The 17,194-nt window shown below is 36.4% G+C and overlaps 2 protein-coding genes across 2 annotated transcripts; both read right to left on the reverse strand.

The window, feature by feature from the left end:
• Window positions 1–1,135: 1,135 nt before the first annotated feature.
• On the reverse strand, window positions 1,136–5,037 carry LOC121805961 (protein RER1A-like). The gene is made up of 3 exons (XM_042206016.1): window positions 4,529–5,037; window positions 1,566–1,746; window positions 1,136–1,456 (listed from the first exon to the last, which is right to left on the reverse strand). Exons 1-3 carry the CDS (start codon window positions 4,891–4,893, stop codon window positions 1,403–1,405), a joined length of 600 nt encoding a protein of 199 aa, XP_042061950.1. The 5' UTR covers window positions 4,894–5,037; the 3' UTR covers window positions 1,136–1,402.
• A 608-nt stretch (window positions 5,038–5,645) lies between these two features.
• Window positions 5,646–7,530, reverse strand: LOC121805281 (putative F-box/LRR-repeat protein 8). The gene has a single exon (XM_042205085.1). It carries the CDS (start codon window positions 7,348–7,350, stop codon window positions 5,821–5,823), a length of 1,530 nt encoding a protein of 509 aa, XP_042061019.1. The 5' UTR covers window positions 7,351–7,530; the 3' UTR covers window positions 5,646–5,820.
• Between the last annotated feature and the right edge of the window lie 9,664 nt (window positions 7,531–17,194).

Here is a 17,194-nt window from a genome sequence, read left to right on the forward strand (position 1 = left end):
AAAAAAACACACTTCATTAAAATTAAAATAACATTACAACATCCTCATTAATGAGTTTGTTCCACATCGAAAGTAGAATATAAAATATTCAAGGATGTCTCTATAAAAGAGAAACAACCAAGAATGATTTTGTCCCACATCGAAAGTGGAACATAAAACATTCAAGGATGTCTCTATAAAAGAGAAACAACCAAGAATGAGTTTGTCCCACATCGAAAGTGGAACATAAAACATTCAAGGATGTCTCTATAAAAGAGAAACAACCAAAAATGAGTTTGTCCCACATCGAAAGTGGAACATAAAACATTTAAGGATGTCTCTATAAAAGAGAAACAACCAAGAATGAGTTTGTCTCACATCGAAAGTGGAATATAAAACATTCAAGGATGTTTCTATAAAAGAGAAACAACCAAGAATGAGTTTGTCCCACATCGAAAGTGGAACATAAAACATTCACGGATGTCTATAAAAGAGAAACAACCAAGAATGAGTTTCATAAAAAAAACATTAAATAAAAAAAAAAGTTAAAAAATCCGCTGGACGATGCGCTCGGCGATCCGGACCCTGCAATGGCACCGAGCGGATCGCCGAGCGCCCGTATATCGCCTAGCGCTAGGTGATTTTTTTTTCGGAAAACCGCTAGGCGGTTGCAATGGTTCGCCGAGCGCACCGCCTAGCCGAGCCTCGACTAGGCGGTGCGCTAGGCGCCATTGTGGATGCTCTTATAGAGATAAAAATATAAAATAAAAAAAGAGGAAAAAACGGTAATATTACCGTTTTTCATTTTATATTTTTATTTTTATTTTTTTTCAATTCAAATTTTTTAAAAAAAATGATTTATTGCGTCAGCGTGACGATGCCCACTAGCGGGCCGCGAGTGGGCGTCATGCATGGCGCCGGAGCGCGCCACGTCGCCTCGGCGCGTGGCGAGACGTCTCGCCATTCGTCACGGCAGGACAGAATGCGGAGCGGGCTGGGGACGAGATGGGGCGTTGCAACGCGTCACGCCGCCGTCTCGTCACTTAGTGACGGAATACGGGCCACCCGCGTGACGCGTTGCGGGTCGCCTGATGGTCAGTGGTCATAGTTATGAAGCTGACGTTTTTTTTATTAGGGGGAAAAGAGAGGACCACAGTTACTATGAGATGCATAAATATCTTTAAAATATTCATACACTATTTCAAGACAGGACAGGGCATAGACATGTAGTTGAACAGGAAAGTTTACATAGCGCCAACCATATAGAAATGATCTTCAAGAACATTCACTAGTCACCTAAAGAATCAATTGCTGATGCCAACTCATGAGACATGAATACAAAAGGAGTACAGCACTTAAAAATCAAAATTTAACTGAAACATGTGTATCTTCAAAATTCTAATGCCCTGATCTACCTTAAGAACTATGATCTTCTGGTGTTTGCCTCGTCAGTAGGAGCTGCCTTCTTCCCATAACGCTGAAGCAAAAGATTTAGAAATTTAACAGGGGAGGGAGGAACTGGAAAGTTAAACTATAAGAACAGATTTAGTAGAAAGTTTATAACAATGTATAGACTGAGGACACACCTGCTTCCCAAATGTGAAAGGGACATATTTATACTTGATCATATGCATGATTTGCCTCCTCATAGTTAAAAAGAACAGAACTGACCAGTAAAACATAAGAATTGGCCAAAATACGGGCACATCAAAGGCACTGAAGAATGTCAACAATAGAGCAACACCAAAAGCCTTTATAAGCGAATGCCTACAACAGAGAGTGAAGAAGAGATCAATCTATCCATCCTGTAAATTAAGAAGGGACTACGGTAAAATTCAAAAGATAAAATATTAAAACCACGTAGTTTCCTTTAAACTATAGTACATAGGAGATCAAATAAATACTCATAGTGAAAAACCCAAGAAGATGGGTTTAACTACGATAAAATATTATAAACACATTTCCAATAAACTATACAGCATTGGAGATTGAACCAATACTCATAGCATAAAGGAATAGCAAGATAGACTGAACAGCATTACAGATAGATGATGTATACTGGTCCAGAAAACGCACAACATTACATGGGTGTAAACTTGACAAGAACAGTAAAACCTTGTTGGCATTCATAACAGTTAAGTACTCCCTCTGTCACCAAAAAATATCTCTTTTTGTCATTTTCGTCCGTTCTATAAAATTAGTTCACATCTATTTTGGGAACTTTTTCACAACTAAACACATACTCCCTCCGTCCCAAGATAAGTGAAGCACTTCTTTTGGGCACGGGGTTTAAGGAATTGATATTAAAGATTTAAAGTGGAGAGAGTAAAGTATGAGAGGGAGAAAAGTAGACGAGTGAAGAAAGAATAAAGTAGGTGGAGAATAAAGTAAGAGGGGATTTTTTGCTAAAAAGGGAAATGGCTCACTTATGGTGGGACATCCCAAAAAGGAACGTGACTCGCTTTTCTTGGGACGGAGGGAGTAAAGTATGAGAGGGTCCCACTATCTACTAACTATACTTCAACCACATTTTCTCTCTCTCTTACTTTACCAATTTTGCATTAAATCCCATGTTGTCCCCAAAGCCTCTATTTTTAAGGGGGCAGACGGAGTATCATCTTAACAATACGTCAAATCAAACTTTATTACCAGCCTTTGCAAAGTGAAATCTACTCACTGCTTATCTTCTTATTAAGCTTTGATGATTTGAATCATAGGTTCACATCAATAATAAAATCGACTAAATCAAATATACCACCCTATTCATGTCACAGACACTAGATAATGAGTTTGCGTATAAACATCCATTATCTTGCTTGCTCACTATTCAACAGCAGTCGAAATTGTTAACAAAGAAATTGGGGCAGGGAACTATGTTTTGACCAAGAAAATTGGGGCAAGGAGTAGTAGACAACAACAAAGAATTTGGTTAACGAATAGAGATGAGACATTCTCAAAACGTGAGCACAAAGAAAATATATTAAATCTAGTATCTAGATAAAATTTCTAAAAGGACGCTACCAATAGTAATGTAGTATAAGTTCAGGGCTTTTCAACACTGATTTCATGCTTATATTGCTTGCAGATTGCTTATTGTTCAAGTGTAGTGAAGATATTACAAAGGGAATGGGGCATGGATTTTGACAAAGAAACCTGATGGAGAACCATAATTAAGCATTTGGCTAGGCAAGTGAGTGGATAATGCAAGAAGTCTCTTCGATTAAATTCAAATGAACACTTGCACTCTTTATGAGGAAAAATGAGCCATTGAGCCAGCAATTCAATTTACACACTTTTGCCTACTTTCTTCTACAACAATTTCCTAGCAAGAACAGGCATTATTAGCCGTGATTCAGTCAGTGAGAATCAAGAGGCATGACATTTGAGGTACGTGTAAATGTGCACAGCACAGACACACAGGTAATGCACCATCTCTATTGAGAACTGGCCAATCCACTCTCCCTATCATTAGAATCCAGGATCTTTATCAATTACCCATTCAGAGTTCAGAAACACACGGACTACTAGTACAAAAAAGAGCAAGGCTAGGCTTGCCTAAAGTCATACTAGTATTTAAAATAATTAAGACATGAGAGAAATGAAAGAAGAAAACTTAAAATGACTAACTATGCACAAAACAGGTTAACTAGGAAGGTACCAAGTAGTACTTTTACACTTTAGGAGTTTCTACTCATACAACTCCAATTAGCATCCCATACACTCAACTAAATACCATGTCCACTTCACTTGTTTACAGTTCTCCTTCCAAGACTTTCTAATATCTAACACGAACCTACTTAAAACAAGAAAAACTCAGACCCTCTTACATCGAGGAACACATCGAGTAAATACTTATTTTGCAACTCCCACATAAAACTTGATACATATTCAAATCATCGATAATAGAGTCAAGCAAACACTTAGAGATCTTGCTTCTCCTTTCATTGCCTTGCCTGCTACTCCACTCCATAACCTACTAATAAGGCACATAAGAATCTCAGGTTTCTCTCTGTACATTAACAGTGGCCCCTTACAGCTTGCAGTAATGATGCAAGTTAACATTTTCACCTCTTGGATTAGCCCCAGACTTAGATACACATAGATCATGGGTGCGGAATGACTCTCAATTCCTTATCCCCGTGTAAATGAGCCAAGTACACGATCTCAACAATATCATTCCACAAAGTCAAACCGGCACAATCTGAAGTTCTAATGCGGTGAATAGTCAGTAGCCTAAAACTTTGTCGAGGATACACTCGGACACATCCTAGATGAGAATGTCATGCTAAATCAAGTCTACGCAACTTGTTTTAGTAGGTGCACCCCGATACGCTTACAATATCAAACCAGATATTTCATATGAAGATATCACAAACCAATAATTTGGTCCAGGATACACTACGAGACACCCTAGATGAGAACGCCATAACTAGATTAAGTCTTACACAACTTGATTTAGGTGCACGGCGATACACTTACACTAATGAATCAGTAATTATAAACAATTAAGTGTAAAATCAAGAGACGAAGATAGAAGATCTCGTCTTACCAGAACTTAAACTCAGGTAGGCGGCGGACAAAGGGGCGGAACTCCTCGGAGGCGCGCGTGGGGAGGGCGGGGCCGTCGGTGAGCCGCTGGATCTCGGGGTCCACCTGCGGCGAGAGGAATGCGATCAGAAGCTGCAGGATGTAGATTCCAAGGCCGTAGGTGATGATGTAGAAACCCTGGACGAAGTAGATGCGCAGCGCGAATACCGCCGCGATCGCCGCCAGGAAGATCCATCGGTACAGCACCAGCGGCGTCGATTTGTCGAGGAGATGCTGGTATCGCCGCCACACCTCGTGGCTCAGTTGCAAGAAAGAGGAGCTGCTCGTGTTGTCGTCGGCAACGCCTGCTCCACCGCCGGTATTCATTTTTCAGTTATTTTTTGCCTATTTATTAATTACTCTATAAGTATTTGTTTCAGAAAAAGAGTAATTATTGAACACTCACGACGGTGAAAACAGTGAACCACTTCTGCTTTGCGAATTCGCTCACATTTTGAACTAATCTTATTATTACTATTACTACTTGAAATAAAGGGAAAGAAAGACCGAATCTATGAAAACTAATACGGAGTAAATAAAATTCCAAGCGTATCCAATTTTCACTGTATTTAATAAAATGTCTACAACTCCACAAAATAATATTTTTTTCTCTTAAAAATACAAACTTTGGAATCGCCATATAAAATTAGTAAAGTATGAAATGGATAAAAAAAAGTGATTTAAGTATAATTGCTGTAAAAATAGAACCCCACTCATAACAAAGAAAAGCTTGTCCATAATATAAATGAAGTACTTTCATAAGATGGATCACATCATAATAAGAGAGAAAACTTGTTAATACTAATAGAAATTGGTTAATTTTGTGGCAGTGAGACATCAAAATGCAAAAGGAAACCATTATTTGAGAAAAATATAGACGGTTTACCCAAATAAGTTGTGTTTCTCAAACTTAACAATACAGATATCAGTAATGATCTGCATCATCATTGCTGATTATGCTATATGTGTTTCAACACACCACTCAACAACGTTACCAAACTGACAATTATCTGTAGTTTAAAATAACATTGCTAAATTTGGTACAATTTCAGTATTCAAATTCAAAACTAATGGCGACATGAGGTTGAATCAGTATAGTATTCATCACAAATTGAACTAACACAAGAAATCAAAGTTTCACTTTTCCCCAACAAACAAATGCTATATTCACTTCATAAATCAATCACACTTTATTACTGTAGCAAGGCAAGAATGGCACGATGAATATACTCATATGAACAGATGAGTCCACTCCTAATCAGCATAGTTTTTCCCCAAATTACTCCGGAATCTCCTAACAAAGCTCCGCCACCTCCTGATCGAGTCGGTGAGGGAGCCAAGCCTCACCTTGAACGACCCTGACCTCCCAATGATGCCCGAATCCACATCAACCACAGCTTGATTGTTGTTATCCCCGTGCACAACTGCATCCACCAACTCGGGCTCAGTAGCATCCAAATTCACTGCAAGCGAGCCTCTGCTCGCCCTCAACCAATCCGCTCCCTCAGAGGTCACACCCCGACACTTTCTCACCTTCACCTTCACCAAATTGGGACACCCTCCAGCCAATGCCTCCATGCCATGATTCGAAACAGGGCAGCTCTTGATGCATAACTTCTTCAAGGCAATGCATTTCGCAGCAATGCACGAGATCTCAGCATCGCCAATGGTTTCGCTGCCACACAAGGCCAATCTTTCCAAATTCAAACAGTTAGCAGCCAACTTATTCAAACTCAGATGCGTAGGATTCACACCAATTAAGACCAACTCTTGCAGATTAGGGCAATTTATAGCAATGGCAATTAAACCGTAGTCGCTTATCCTATTCGTTCGATATCCATCAATGCGAAGCTTCCTCAGCAACTTACATTTTTCGGCCACAGCCATAAGCCCTATGTTGGTGCACTCAGTAGTTTTCACCAAATGCAGAATTTCGAGATTTGCAGAGTTTGAAATAGCGGAAAGCCCTAAATCACCGACCTGAATCCTCTCGAAATGAACTTCCACCAGCCCCAAGATACCATCGGCAATCACTCCAAGCAATTCATCCCAATCACCGGAACACCTAAACAGCTTCAAAATCTTCAAATTCTTTGCTGCGGCAATCAGCTTTCCGAAGCACTGCGCGTTGTAGAGATCCTTCAGACAGATCATCTTCAGCGTCGCCGCTGCTTTCCCCGGCCGAATTGACTCGGCTGCGGCTCCATTTGTAATTCCGCGCAGACGCTTCACCGACAACTCCTCGAGTAATTCACAATTCTCGAGCAAAGCGTTCACGCCTTTAACCCCAAAGCTGCAGGATCCGCACGAAAACTTCCGCAAATTCCTGCAATTCTCCGCCAAAGCGGCCACCCCGTCGTCGGTGAGCTCGCGGCAGGTCCGGAGCTTCACTCTGGTGAGATTCGGGCAGTTGAGCGAGATCGAAATCAAGGCGTCGTCGCCGATGCTGACGGATTGACGGTCGCATTTCAAAGTCAACTTAGTGACGGCGTCGAATCGAGAAAACAGCCTCGGAACGACGTCGGCCAGCTGCGATTGCGCGTCGAGAGCGAGGCGCTGGCGGCTCTGTCCTTCGATGGTTAGCCAGCGGCGGCAGACCAAGGAGGAGCGCTTCCGATCACCGGCGGCGAGTGAGTGGAAAATTAGGGCCAAGCACTCATCTGGTAGATCCAATGTGTAATCATATCCAGAAACGTCGTCGTCAGCGTCGGAGGTGAGGCGACAAGCGTTCCCTTCCAATACCGGCGAGATTTGAGGCCTGGGCTTGGATGCTGATTGACCCATTCTGCACAAATTTGGGGATTTTCTCTAGGTTGGAAGAATTCAGTAGAGGAAAATTTTGGATTAATAATTTTATTGGATTAGGAGAAAATTTGTTCCAATAAAATTGGGAATTTTGTTAGTTGAGTGCGGGCAATCGCAAAATTATCTTGGAGGATTAGCTTAGCTTCTTCAGATTGCTTTCAATTCCAATTAAGGTTAGTACTATATTTTACTTATTTCATAAAAAATCATTTCACTTCGTTCGATAAAATTACAAATTGCATTCAAATTTTGATTAAGAGCCTATTAGCTTATGATAAGATTATTATTATTTAATGTATTCATGTTTACATTACTAATCGGAACTATTTCTTGAAATCTTTTAAAGAAAATATACGTCATTGTATTCAAGTTTGTAGGGTACTGTATATTTTTTCCTTTTAAAGAAAATTATTTAATGTACTATTCAAGTTTTCACTAGTAGACTAGAAGTATATTTTTTCTTTTAAAGAAAATATATTGCTCCGTATTTTTAAAGCGTGATGTATAAGAGTATGAGCTACAACTCTTCTCACTATTGTGAGGCTCGTCTAAGGCCACCAGCAACGCGTCTCGCGGGTGGCTCGTATCTCGTCCCACCGAGACACCTCGCGGGTTGTCTCGCCACGCGCTTGCGCGACGTGGCACGCTCCGGCGCCATGCGTGACGCTCACTCGCCGGTCCGCGAGTGGGCTTCGTCACGCTGACGCAATAAATCATTTTTTATAAAAAAATCGAATTTAATTAAAAAAAATAAATTAATAATCGAAAACGGTACTATTACCGTTTTTCGACCGTTTTCCTTTTTTAATTTATTTTTACTCTATAAATACTCCTATTTCATCCTCATTTCACACACAAATACAAATCAAATCCTCCAAATTATCTCTATTTCCTCTCCAATTTTCATCTAACCTCTCATCACAAAATGTCCGGCGACGGAAACTCTGGCGGTGGCGGCTCCGGCTGGTTTGACATCAACATGTTTGGCGACTGGGGGGGCATGTACAACCTGTTGGGTGGTTCCGGTTCGTCTACGCCGGGCACCCAGGGCTCGTCGACGCCGGGGGTACCAACCACCCCATTTTGATGTGGATGCATACGCCTGTCCCTCTGCCCCGAGGTATTCGCAGGGATTATCCCAAATTCGGGAGGATTATCCGGATGAACCCCATCCGGAAGGAGGACGAGGCGGTGGAAGCTCCAGGGCATTCGACGCCGTGGAGGAAGAGGCGGAGGCGGTCGAGGAGGATAAGGATGTAGGTCGGCATCCGTACAGCTGCAAGGACACGATGGCGGTGTACAACGCATGGATCAGCGTCTCGTACAATCTCATCGTTGGGAATCAACAATCCAGGAAGTGTTTCTGGGAAAAGGTCACTGAGGCCTACAACGAGATCAAACCAAGAGGGTCCCGCCGCCGCACATTGAAGATGCTCCGCGCTCACTTGACCGAGTCGACAAGGAGGTCAAAAAATTATGCGGCATCTACAAGAACGAAGCGGCTCATTACCAAAGCGGAGCCACGGGCGCCGACATTCTGAGATCGGCTTTGCTAGTCTACTTTGACGACATCGGCAAAGAATTCAGACATGTCGATGTTTGGGAGGCCATCAAAGACGAGGAAAGGTGGGCCGGCGGTGTGCTGTCCAGCTCGGGCTCGACCTCGAAGCGCACGAAGCACACGACGGGTGGCCAATACTCGTCTAGTGGGGACGGTTCGGGCAGCGCCGCACAAGAGGCTGCCTCGCAGGAGGTTGAGGGCACGGCAGACGATGTCGGGGGTCCTCCCGTGTGCGCCGTCGGCCGCAAGGGACAAAGGCGGCGAAGGCGACTAGAATGAGGAAGGGCCGAGGCGAATCAAGCCAGACGGGCTCGGGCTCGAACACCCTATTGTCCATGTACTTGACCGCCACGAGGGCGGACACTTCCCTCATGACGCCTCCACAATATCAAGCCCATCTTGCCGGAATTGAGTATATGGCAAGACAAATTGGTATTCAGCCTCCAGGTAGCTTGAGTGCACCGCCACCACCTTCGGGAGATGATTCGCCGACGGAGTAGTTTTTTTAATTTCTATAAAATTGTATTTTAAATTATGTTTTTTTATTTATTTTGCCACGAATTTAATTATGTTTTTTTAGGATTTTAAGTTGTATTTTTATTTTATTTAATGAAGTGTGCTTTTTATTAATTGAATTTGTTGGAAATAAAAATAAAAAATGAAATTGAATAAATAGTAAGTTAAGAGATGGTTAAGAGACGGATAAGAGATAGAGGGTTAGAGGTTCTGTCTCTTAGTTAAGAGATGAAGTGAAAAATACAATGGGACCAATGAATAGTTAATGGATGAGACGGTTAAGAAACGGATAAGAGACAGCGTTGCGGATGGCCTAAGGGCCACCATTCGGATTTCAAATCTTTTGTCCAATCCAACCGGATACAAAAGTTCAAAATTATGAGAAATGAAACTGGTTCAATCCGAATTGTTCGAAAATTCTAAATCCAAACTAAGAAATCCGATTCGATTTGAAAAATCCAAAATCACAGAAAAATATACATAAAAAATCCAAGACCAAAAATCCGAAAATTTGGAAATATAGTACTACCAAAATCTGAAATTCTAATACTCCAAATACCATTAGAATTGCAAGTGTTCAAAGGTTTTATATTTGTTATATTTATGATTATAATATATTTTTGTATACAATATAAATATATTTTGGATCACTTCGGATTTTAAAATAATTGATCCGAACATCTGAAATTTTTAAATAATCCGATTCGAGCCGAACTTAAATTTTGGTTTGCCTCTGGTCTTGTTCTCAAGTGTGGCTCACGAGTCATGTTTTCTTGCATCCTTTCTCCTTTTTTTTCCGAAATGATAGCTTTGTACGGACTATATAAATATGTGTATTCAATTAATACAAAAAACGTGCCAAGTAGAACTAGTTTACTGGAAGAAGCAAGAAGGTCTTCACTTGAAATTCTATAGGATCCAATTTCCATATGTTATCTGTGATGATGTGTGAATGCTCTAATGGGGTCATATTGTCATAGTGATTCAAGTCCTCGAAATTGAATTATTTAGAGAGTATGATTTCCTAACCTTAGTTTGTATGTCAAGATTTATAATTCTCCAAAATCACTGGAATGGCATACCACTCAACATAAAAGAGACATTATTACTAAGGTGCAATGAAATGTAGTAGGAGAAAATAAAATAGTCTCATTAGCCTAAATAAGAAGTGACGTAAATTATTTTGAAGTTGGATTTCAACACAAGTTATGCGCTCCTCGCCAATTTTAAAAGAGACCAAATGGAATGGGCCGAAGTTTTGAGTTAATTGAGCCCAATACTTAAAAATGACGTCCATGAATTGGTTTGTGTGCATTTATGCTCTTCCTAAACCCACGTTACATGACTAAAGTCTAAATTTAGTATTTTCTCCAATCCATCTAAAATATAAATTATTTTCTTTTTGGTCTGTTTTTAGAGTAGAAACTTCCTCTTTTTTAGAAAATTTCCTTCTTTCTAAGAAAGTAAGACTCATTTTCCACTGACACACTTTTCTTTCTATCTCTCCATTACTTTACTAATTTTGTATTAAAATCCTTTAACGCTTCAAATGTTTCCATTTTTAGGGGATGGAGGGAGTATTTTACATTTGTTCTAAAAATATTAAAATTTATAAATATTCATTTACTTATAGTAAAAATTAACTTGAATTAAAATTTATAAAATATTTACAAATTTCATTTTTATTACAGGTAATATTTTATCAAATTTAATTAAATTTAATTTTCCTAAATTATTTTATAGGTTTTAATTTAATTTTTATTATAGGTATAAAATAGTATATCATAAATTTTAATATTAAATTAATTAGATTAATCTGGATAATTAGATTCATAATTAAATTATTAATTTGGTCAAAACACGTTTGACCAAAACATATTGTTTGGGACCAAAAGGTAACACAATTAATACATGGGACCATAAAGTTTTTTAAGGCAAATGTAATAGACCAAATTAGAACTTTAGTCTCACATTATTCATAAAGTCAAATAATTTCTTAAAATTCAGGCAGCGTCAAAATAACTCTTTAAATGGTGGGTGGAGAGATTAATTAGTATACTTGATTACATCAATAAATTATAATGAATCTAACTGAGGTTTTTTTAGATAAATAAATACAAAATATGTTTTTCATTTGAAATTGAAATATAAGACTCGATTTTTTCTATGCATTATGCACTTTCAAATAAATTGAGTTATAATTTCCTAGCACTAATGATTTTTTTTCCCACTCAAAGAACCTGGTCAAAGATGTGCTATTCACTGACCCTTATACTTTTAGGTAGTAATAAGTGTTAGTCGATATGCATGATCAGAATTTGATGCAATCATGGCATGTCAAAAGTGAATTGGTAACACCATAATATGGCTGCTGTATTAGTATACTTGATTACACCCTTTTGCCAAAAAATGGTAATAATGTCAAGTGATTCGCTGTCCCAATTGACAGGTCACATAAGTCATGCAGAAACAGCATGTATGAAAAACTGTGCTAGTACCTCAAAATTTAGAATTTGAGATTATGTTGTTTGTTGTATGAGCTATATATATGAGATAGATAGGTGGATTTGACATAGTTGTATAGTATTGTTGTTGTGTCACTGTGTTCTAATATTTGTGCTGGACTCTACTTCGAACTTTTGACTTTGAATCTTAGACTTGTTCCTATAAATGTTCACCACCGTGTGAAAATGAGAAATTTTGCATATTTATTTATTTAACGGCTTCATTTTTAATTCATGTTCGAAACTGTAATCATATGAAGGTTCGTGTATTTTGGCACAATCACTCATGAAACTAAAATTTCAGGTTTATGTTTCCTGGAATTCTTGATTTGTAAACTTTATTATTGTTAAGAATTTTTTGTTATTGATTTTTCAGAATAAGTGGACATTAATGTTAAATGGGTTACAGCTAATTGAACCATTTGTTTCTTGGGCTGAAAGAATAAAAATTCTAAAATAGAGTCAGTCAAACATGGGTGGTTGGGCCCACGTTTCTCAATTTTGATGAATCGTCAATTATTTATCAAGCAAACAGCCATCTTCAACCTTTAGTTGTATGTTAGTTATTATCTTGATGCACTATAATTGAAGATATTTCAACTGTTCGTGAAATATTAATTTTTTTAAAACTATAATAATTTTGAATTCAAATACTCAATATCTTATTTTCAAAATTGCGCCATACAAATACTTCTATTTTCATTAATCTTTTTTTCACAAAATAGCTCATCAATTTGTGTTATGTCATGATCAAAATTCAAAATGGCTTCTCATATTAGCTCTAACTACTTACTTCCATTTAACTTTTTTACTTAGGTCAATGTTAAAGAATCACAAGAGAACATAGCTCATTTTGTCCAAAATGTCTGGTAAATTTTAAAATACTCCATACTACAATTTGGTGAAAAATTAATTACCAAGACGCAAAACAAATTAAGTTGTTGGCATGCGTAGTGTGATGTCTAAGTTATGGATGCCTTAGTTTTATTTCTTTGGTTGGCCAATATGTATATTTAGAATAGAAGGCATGATTTTCCAAGGATCCGAGCCAAACGCAACATAGAGAAAAAATATTTATTTTGCGTCTTAGCTCGTGGAAAGTGATTTATATCTTTGGTTGGACTGGATTATGACAGTATTCCCTCCGTCCGCCATTAGGAGTCTCATTTATGGATGACACGAGTTTTAAGAAATGTTAAGAAAAGTGAGTGGAAAAAAGTTAGTGGAATAGATATCTCACTTGTATATATTAGTTTTAAATGAAATGTGAGTGCAGTGGAATGAGTTAGTGGAAGGTGAGACCCTATTATCATTTATGGTAAAAGTGAACCGAGACTCCTATTCGCGGACGGACTAAAATGGAAAAACGGGACTCCTATTCGCGGACGGAGGGAGTATGATTTTGCAACTCCTCCACTTCTATCCTCGTTGCTCTTTCAATTTTTATTCTTTGGTGGTTGGTTAGTAGGAGTATATTATTGATGTTTGTCCATTGTTTCATGTGGGTTGGTTTGGAATCGCTTGGTTTCTATGCGTATGACTAAATTAACAGTTTATACTCTTTGGGCCTATTCGATTTGAAAGATACGTATTTTATATATTTTGTTCATACAACTTAATTTTAAATAGATAATCATATAATAGTGAGTATAAGTCATAGTTACTCTCTTCCAACGAAAATAATTTTAGATAAATGATAATGAATCATAGCCAGAATGACACCTTCGTATTTTGTGTTGGTTACGAATTCTTGCTCGCCATCTTGTATTAGAAAAAAACACATTGATGTCGAAATCAGGCGGAATATGGTTATTAATTCATTAACTTTTGATTTATTGATGTATGCCAGCAACCCCAACTATTAATTAATCATTGTTAATTAATTTAATTTCGCGTAATAACATAATAATGCAACACATTGAGACATTTACGATAGCAAGACACTGGCTGATGTTTCATGAAAATATATAATATTAAAGGTTGGGAAATTATATATGTGAGAAAATATTTTTTTCGATCGGTCTTCTCATTTTTTCCAACTCGTGAATTTCTGTGTGTTTTCTTCCGCTTGATCGTTCATATCTTGGTCAGCTAGCTAGCTTTGTAGAGTTGCACGAGTACTAGATTATAGGTAGGGTATTCATATATAGATACTAATATTTAATTTATCCCTTAAGAAATTTATAAGTGTAAAAACGCTTATAAATGGTGACCAGAATTCATTTCCTTCAACAAAATTTAATATTTAATATCAGTCCAATTCATTTCCTTCAACAAAATTATCGATCTCGTAGCACACAGTATATACAACTAACACTCACGTAACAGACAATACAATCTCCATAAATATGACAACCGAATAAGAAACTGATAGTTAAAAAAAAGGAAGAAAAAAGGAAAATCGTGGCCGAAGTAAAGAACTAAACCATAAAGCATGAATAGTGCTTTCATATTATCAAATATCAATACATGTAATTAAATGCATGCATGCAAGTGTGATTTATAATAAGCAAAATAAGTGTGATTTATAATAAGCAAAATAATGTATTCGTGTGTGTTTTATTGGTTGAGTGAAGGGCGATCAACAGTTAAGAATGACTGCTGGATTCAATTTTTCCTGTATCATATATCTTAACAATGAATTGATTTGTTTCATAAATTACAAGTGTTAAACTAATTAAATTACTGCTTTAATAAAGAAAATGTGTTAAATTTGTTTCAAAAATAAAATACATGAGCACTAATTGCCCTATTCGTTTAACATGTTTTTGAAGAATTTAAAATCATAATTAACTTACTTAATCAATTTATTTATTTGGAAAGAATTGAGCATGACGTGGACGCCGGGAATGTATGACGTGGACACTGGAATCGAGCAAGCTTTTTGAGCTTTTGAATATTGATGTATTGCATTCATGTCATGCTCAATTGTGGTGTCCACGTCGTACGTTCTTAGAGTCTATGTCATGCTAAATTTACCTCAAATTCAACACTATAGGATAGTTCAGAAAATCACTAAAATTATTATTTAAATAATTATATTTTAAAATTATAGGATACACCAGAATTTTGACAAAACTTTTTGGATTTTTTTTTCCTATTTAACCAAAGGGGTAATAATATCATTGTAAAAGGTCTGGTACATGTCATTGTAAAAGGATAATGATTACAAATTCATTATTGTGATGACAACTGCTTAATAAGTTGTTAAGATTAACATTTAATTATTATTAATAATGAGCAGTAATTTTAAACCCTGCCATAATTGTGTGGGCAAAACACAATCATTTCTGAACAACCTATTTTATTATACAAGCTAATTTAAACATATTATAAAGGTTGTTAGCACACACATTGGCTATAAAAAGAACAAATAAATTTAGACTTATTTAGGGCTGCAAATTAAACACTATCAATAAATAACACAAGACACCTTTTTTCTTCATTTAAAACAGTTAGCACAAGGAAAAGCTGTGAATAATAATGTTATTGGAAGGGAGAGTGGTCCACTAGTTTAAATTCAATAACTGTTTCAATTTAAAGTCATCATTTATAGTCGGTCTTTCAGTTGTTTTGATTATATAATTAGATGCATTAAAATTTACTTCGTTGTTTTTTAAGTACATATCAAAAAAATGTTACTTACTAATCCAATTTCAGAATTTGAAAGTATTATTAGGGCATTCTTTCCATTTTACCTTTATCTTACATTTTTGTACTTCAATAATTAATTGGTAATGTGCTTACAACGTAAATCAGTAAAAGGTTACAAAGATAAATTCCCTATTCATACTTTATACACAAATAATGTATTCATTCATCCTATTAAAGTAAACACTTTTCTTATTGTGGTTTATCCGTAGATGTAATATCCTTTTATTTTTGATAATTTTTAAAATCTAACGAGGCGAGGTAAATACTTTATTGCCCACTTAAAATACTCTAATTATTTTTTCTTTCTATTATCCTCACACTTTAATAATTCTATATTAAAACTCGTGTCACTCTATAAATATCTATTTTTATGGGAAGTAGAGAATATGACTTAAAATCTTTAAAATTTAAAAATATCATCATAAAATCTTTGTAAAAATGAGAAATATCACTATGTCTTTTTACACATGTTTTACTTTAAAATTCATTATGCACATATCTTTTTATTCTCTAACTATTTTGGGATGTAGATTTCATCTTCAATTACAAAGAAATAAATTTAATTTATTCTACAATTAATTATTTTATGCTTATAAAATTATTTAAGTATTACTATAGCACTTAAATTTTGTATAATAGGGTGATGTTCGATTTCCAAGATAAAATAATACCAAAATACAATATATAATTGAGTTGTGAGATTATTTTAGTCATAGGGGGTTAGCTATGACTAATTATCTTATGATTATCCATCTAGGATTGAATTGTGGGGTTGAATCTCATGAACCAAACACATTACAAATTTAATCTCGGATACAATATTGCAAACCGAACACCCCCTATGAGTACTATTACTTTGAATTAGTTCAATACTTATTTTATTTTTGAATTATTTTTCGGAGTTAAATACTCTCTCCGTCCTACAACAAAAGTCACATTTCACTTTTACCATAAATAGTAAGCTAAGTAGGTCTTACATTCTATTATCTCACTTTACTCACGCTCTATTATAAAACCAATATAAAAAATGGACTTTATATATATTCAACTAACGTTTCAACATACTATTCTTTATATTTCTAAAACTTGTACTCATATCAAATATAGAAATTTGTGCTCATACCAAACGTGACTCCTATTGTAGGACGAATGTATTATACTTATTTTACAATATAATGGTGAGCTCCAAAAAGAGGCAGCAGAAGCTGCTTTATTTAGGTTGACTAAAGAGTAGGGAAAGGGTAGAAAGAATTGGGATCAAAAGTTACGTGAGCTTACTTTGACCATACCTCTACGGACAAACAATTATTACCCGCCGTTGGTCGTCGCCTAATTTTTATGACAACTGCAATACTATTATTATCTTTACTTTTTTACTTTTATGCATGTTATTTAACTTTTTTCTAATAATTTAGATCTCAGACCCTTTTTGCTAATCAACTTATTTGTAGAATTCAATCAATCAAGCAGTTCTATGAAACTGGATTTTCTTTTTGAGTGATGCTAAATGGTTATAATGTGGTCGGCTATAAAGAGTTAATTTAGTCCATTTACATGTATTAAAAAATTAGAATTACCGATATAAACT

This window comes from Salvia splendens, chromosome 5, assembly GCF_004379255.2.
Source record: "Salvia splendens isolate huo1 chromosome 5, SspV2, whole genome shotgun sequence".
Lineage (NCBI taxonomy): Eukaryota > Viridiplantae > Streptophyta > Magnoliopsida > Lamiales > Lamiaceae > Salvia > Salvia splendens.

Excerpts from the sequence above, each read along its gene's own strand:
- LOC121805281 (XM_042205085.1), bottom strand. The coding sequence starts at position 7,350 with ATGGGTCAATCAGCATCCAAGCCCAGGCCTCAAATCTCGCCGGTATTG.
- LOC121805961 (XM_042206016.1), bottom strand. The coding sequence starts at position 4,893 with ATGAATACCGGCGGTGGAGCAGGCGTTGCCGACGACAACACGAGCAGC. Across the intron at positions 1,747-4,528 it reads CTACCTGAGTTTAAGTTCTG|GCATTCGCTTATAAAGGCTT; the intron begins GTAAGACGAGAT and ends TCTCTGTTGTAG. Across the intron at positions 1,457-1,565 it reads CTTTCACATTTGGGAAGCAG|CGTTATGGGAAGAAGGCAGC; the intron begins GTGTGTCCTCAG and ends CTTTTGCTTCAG.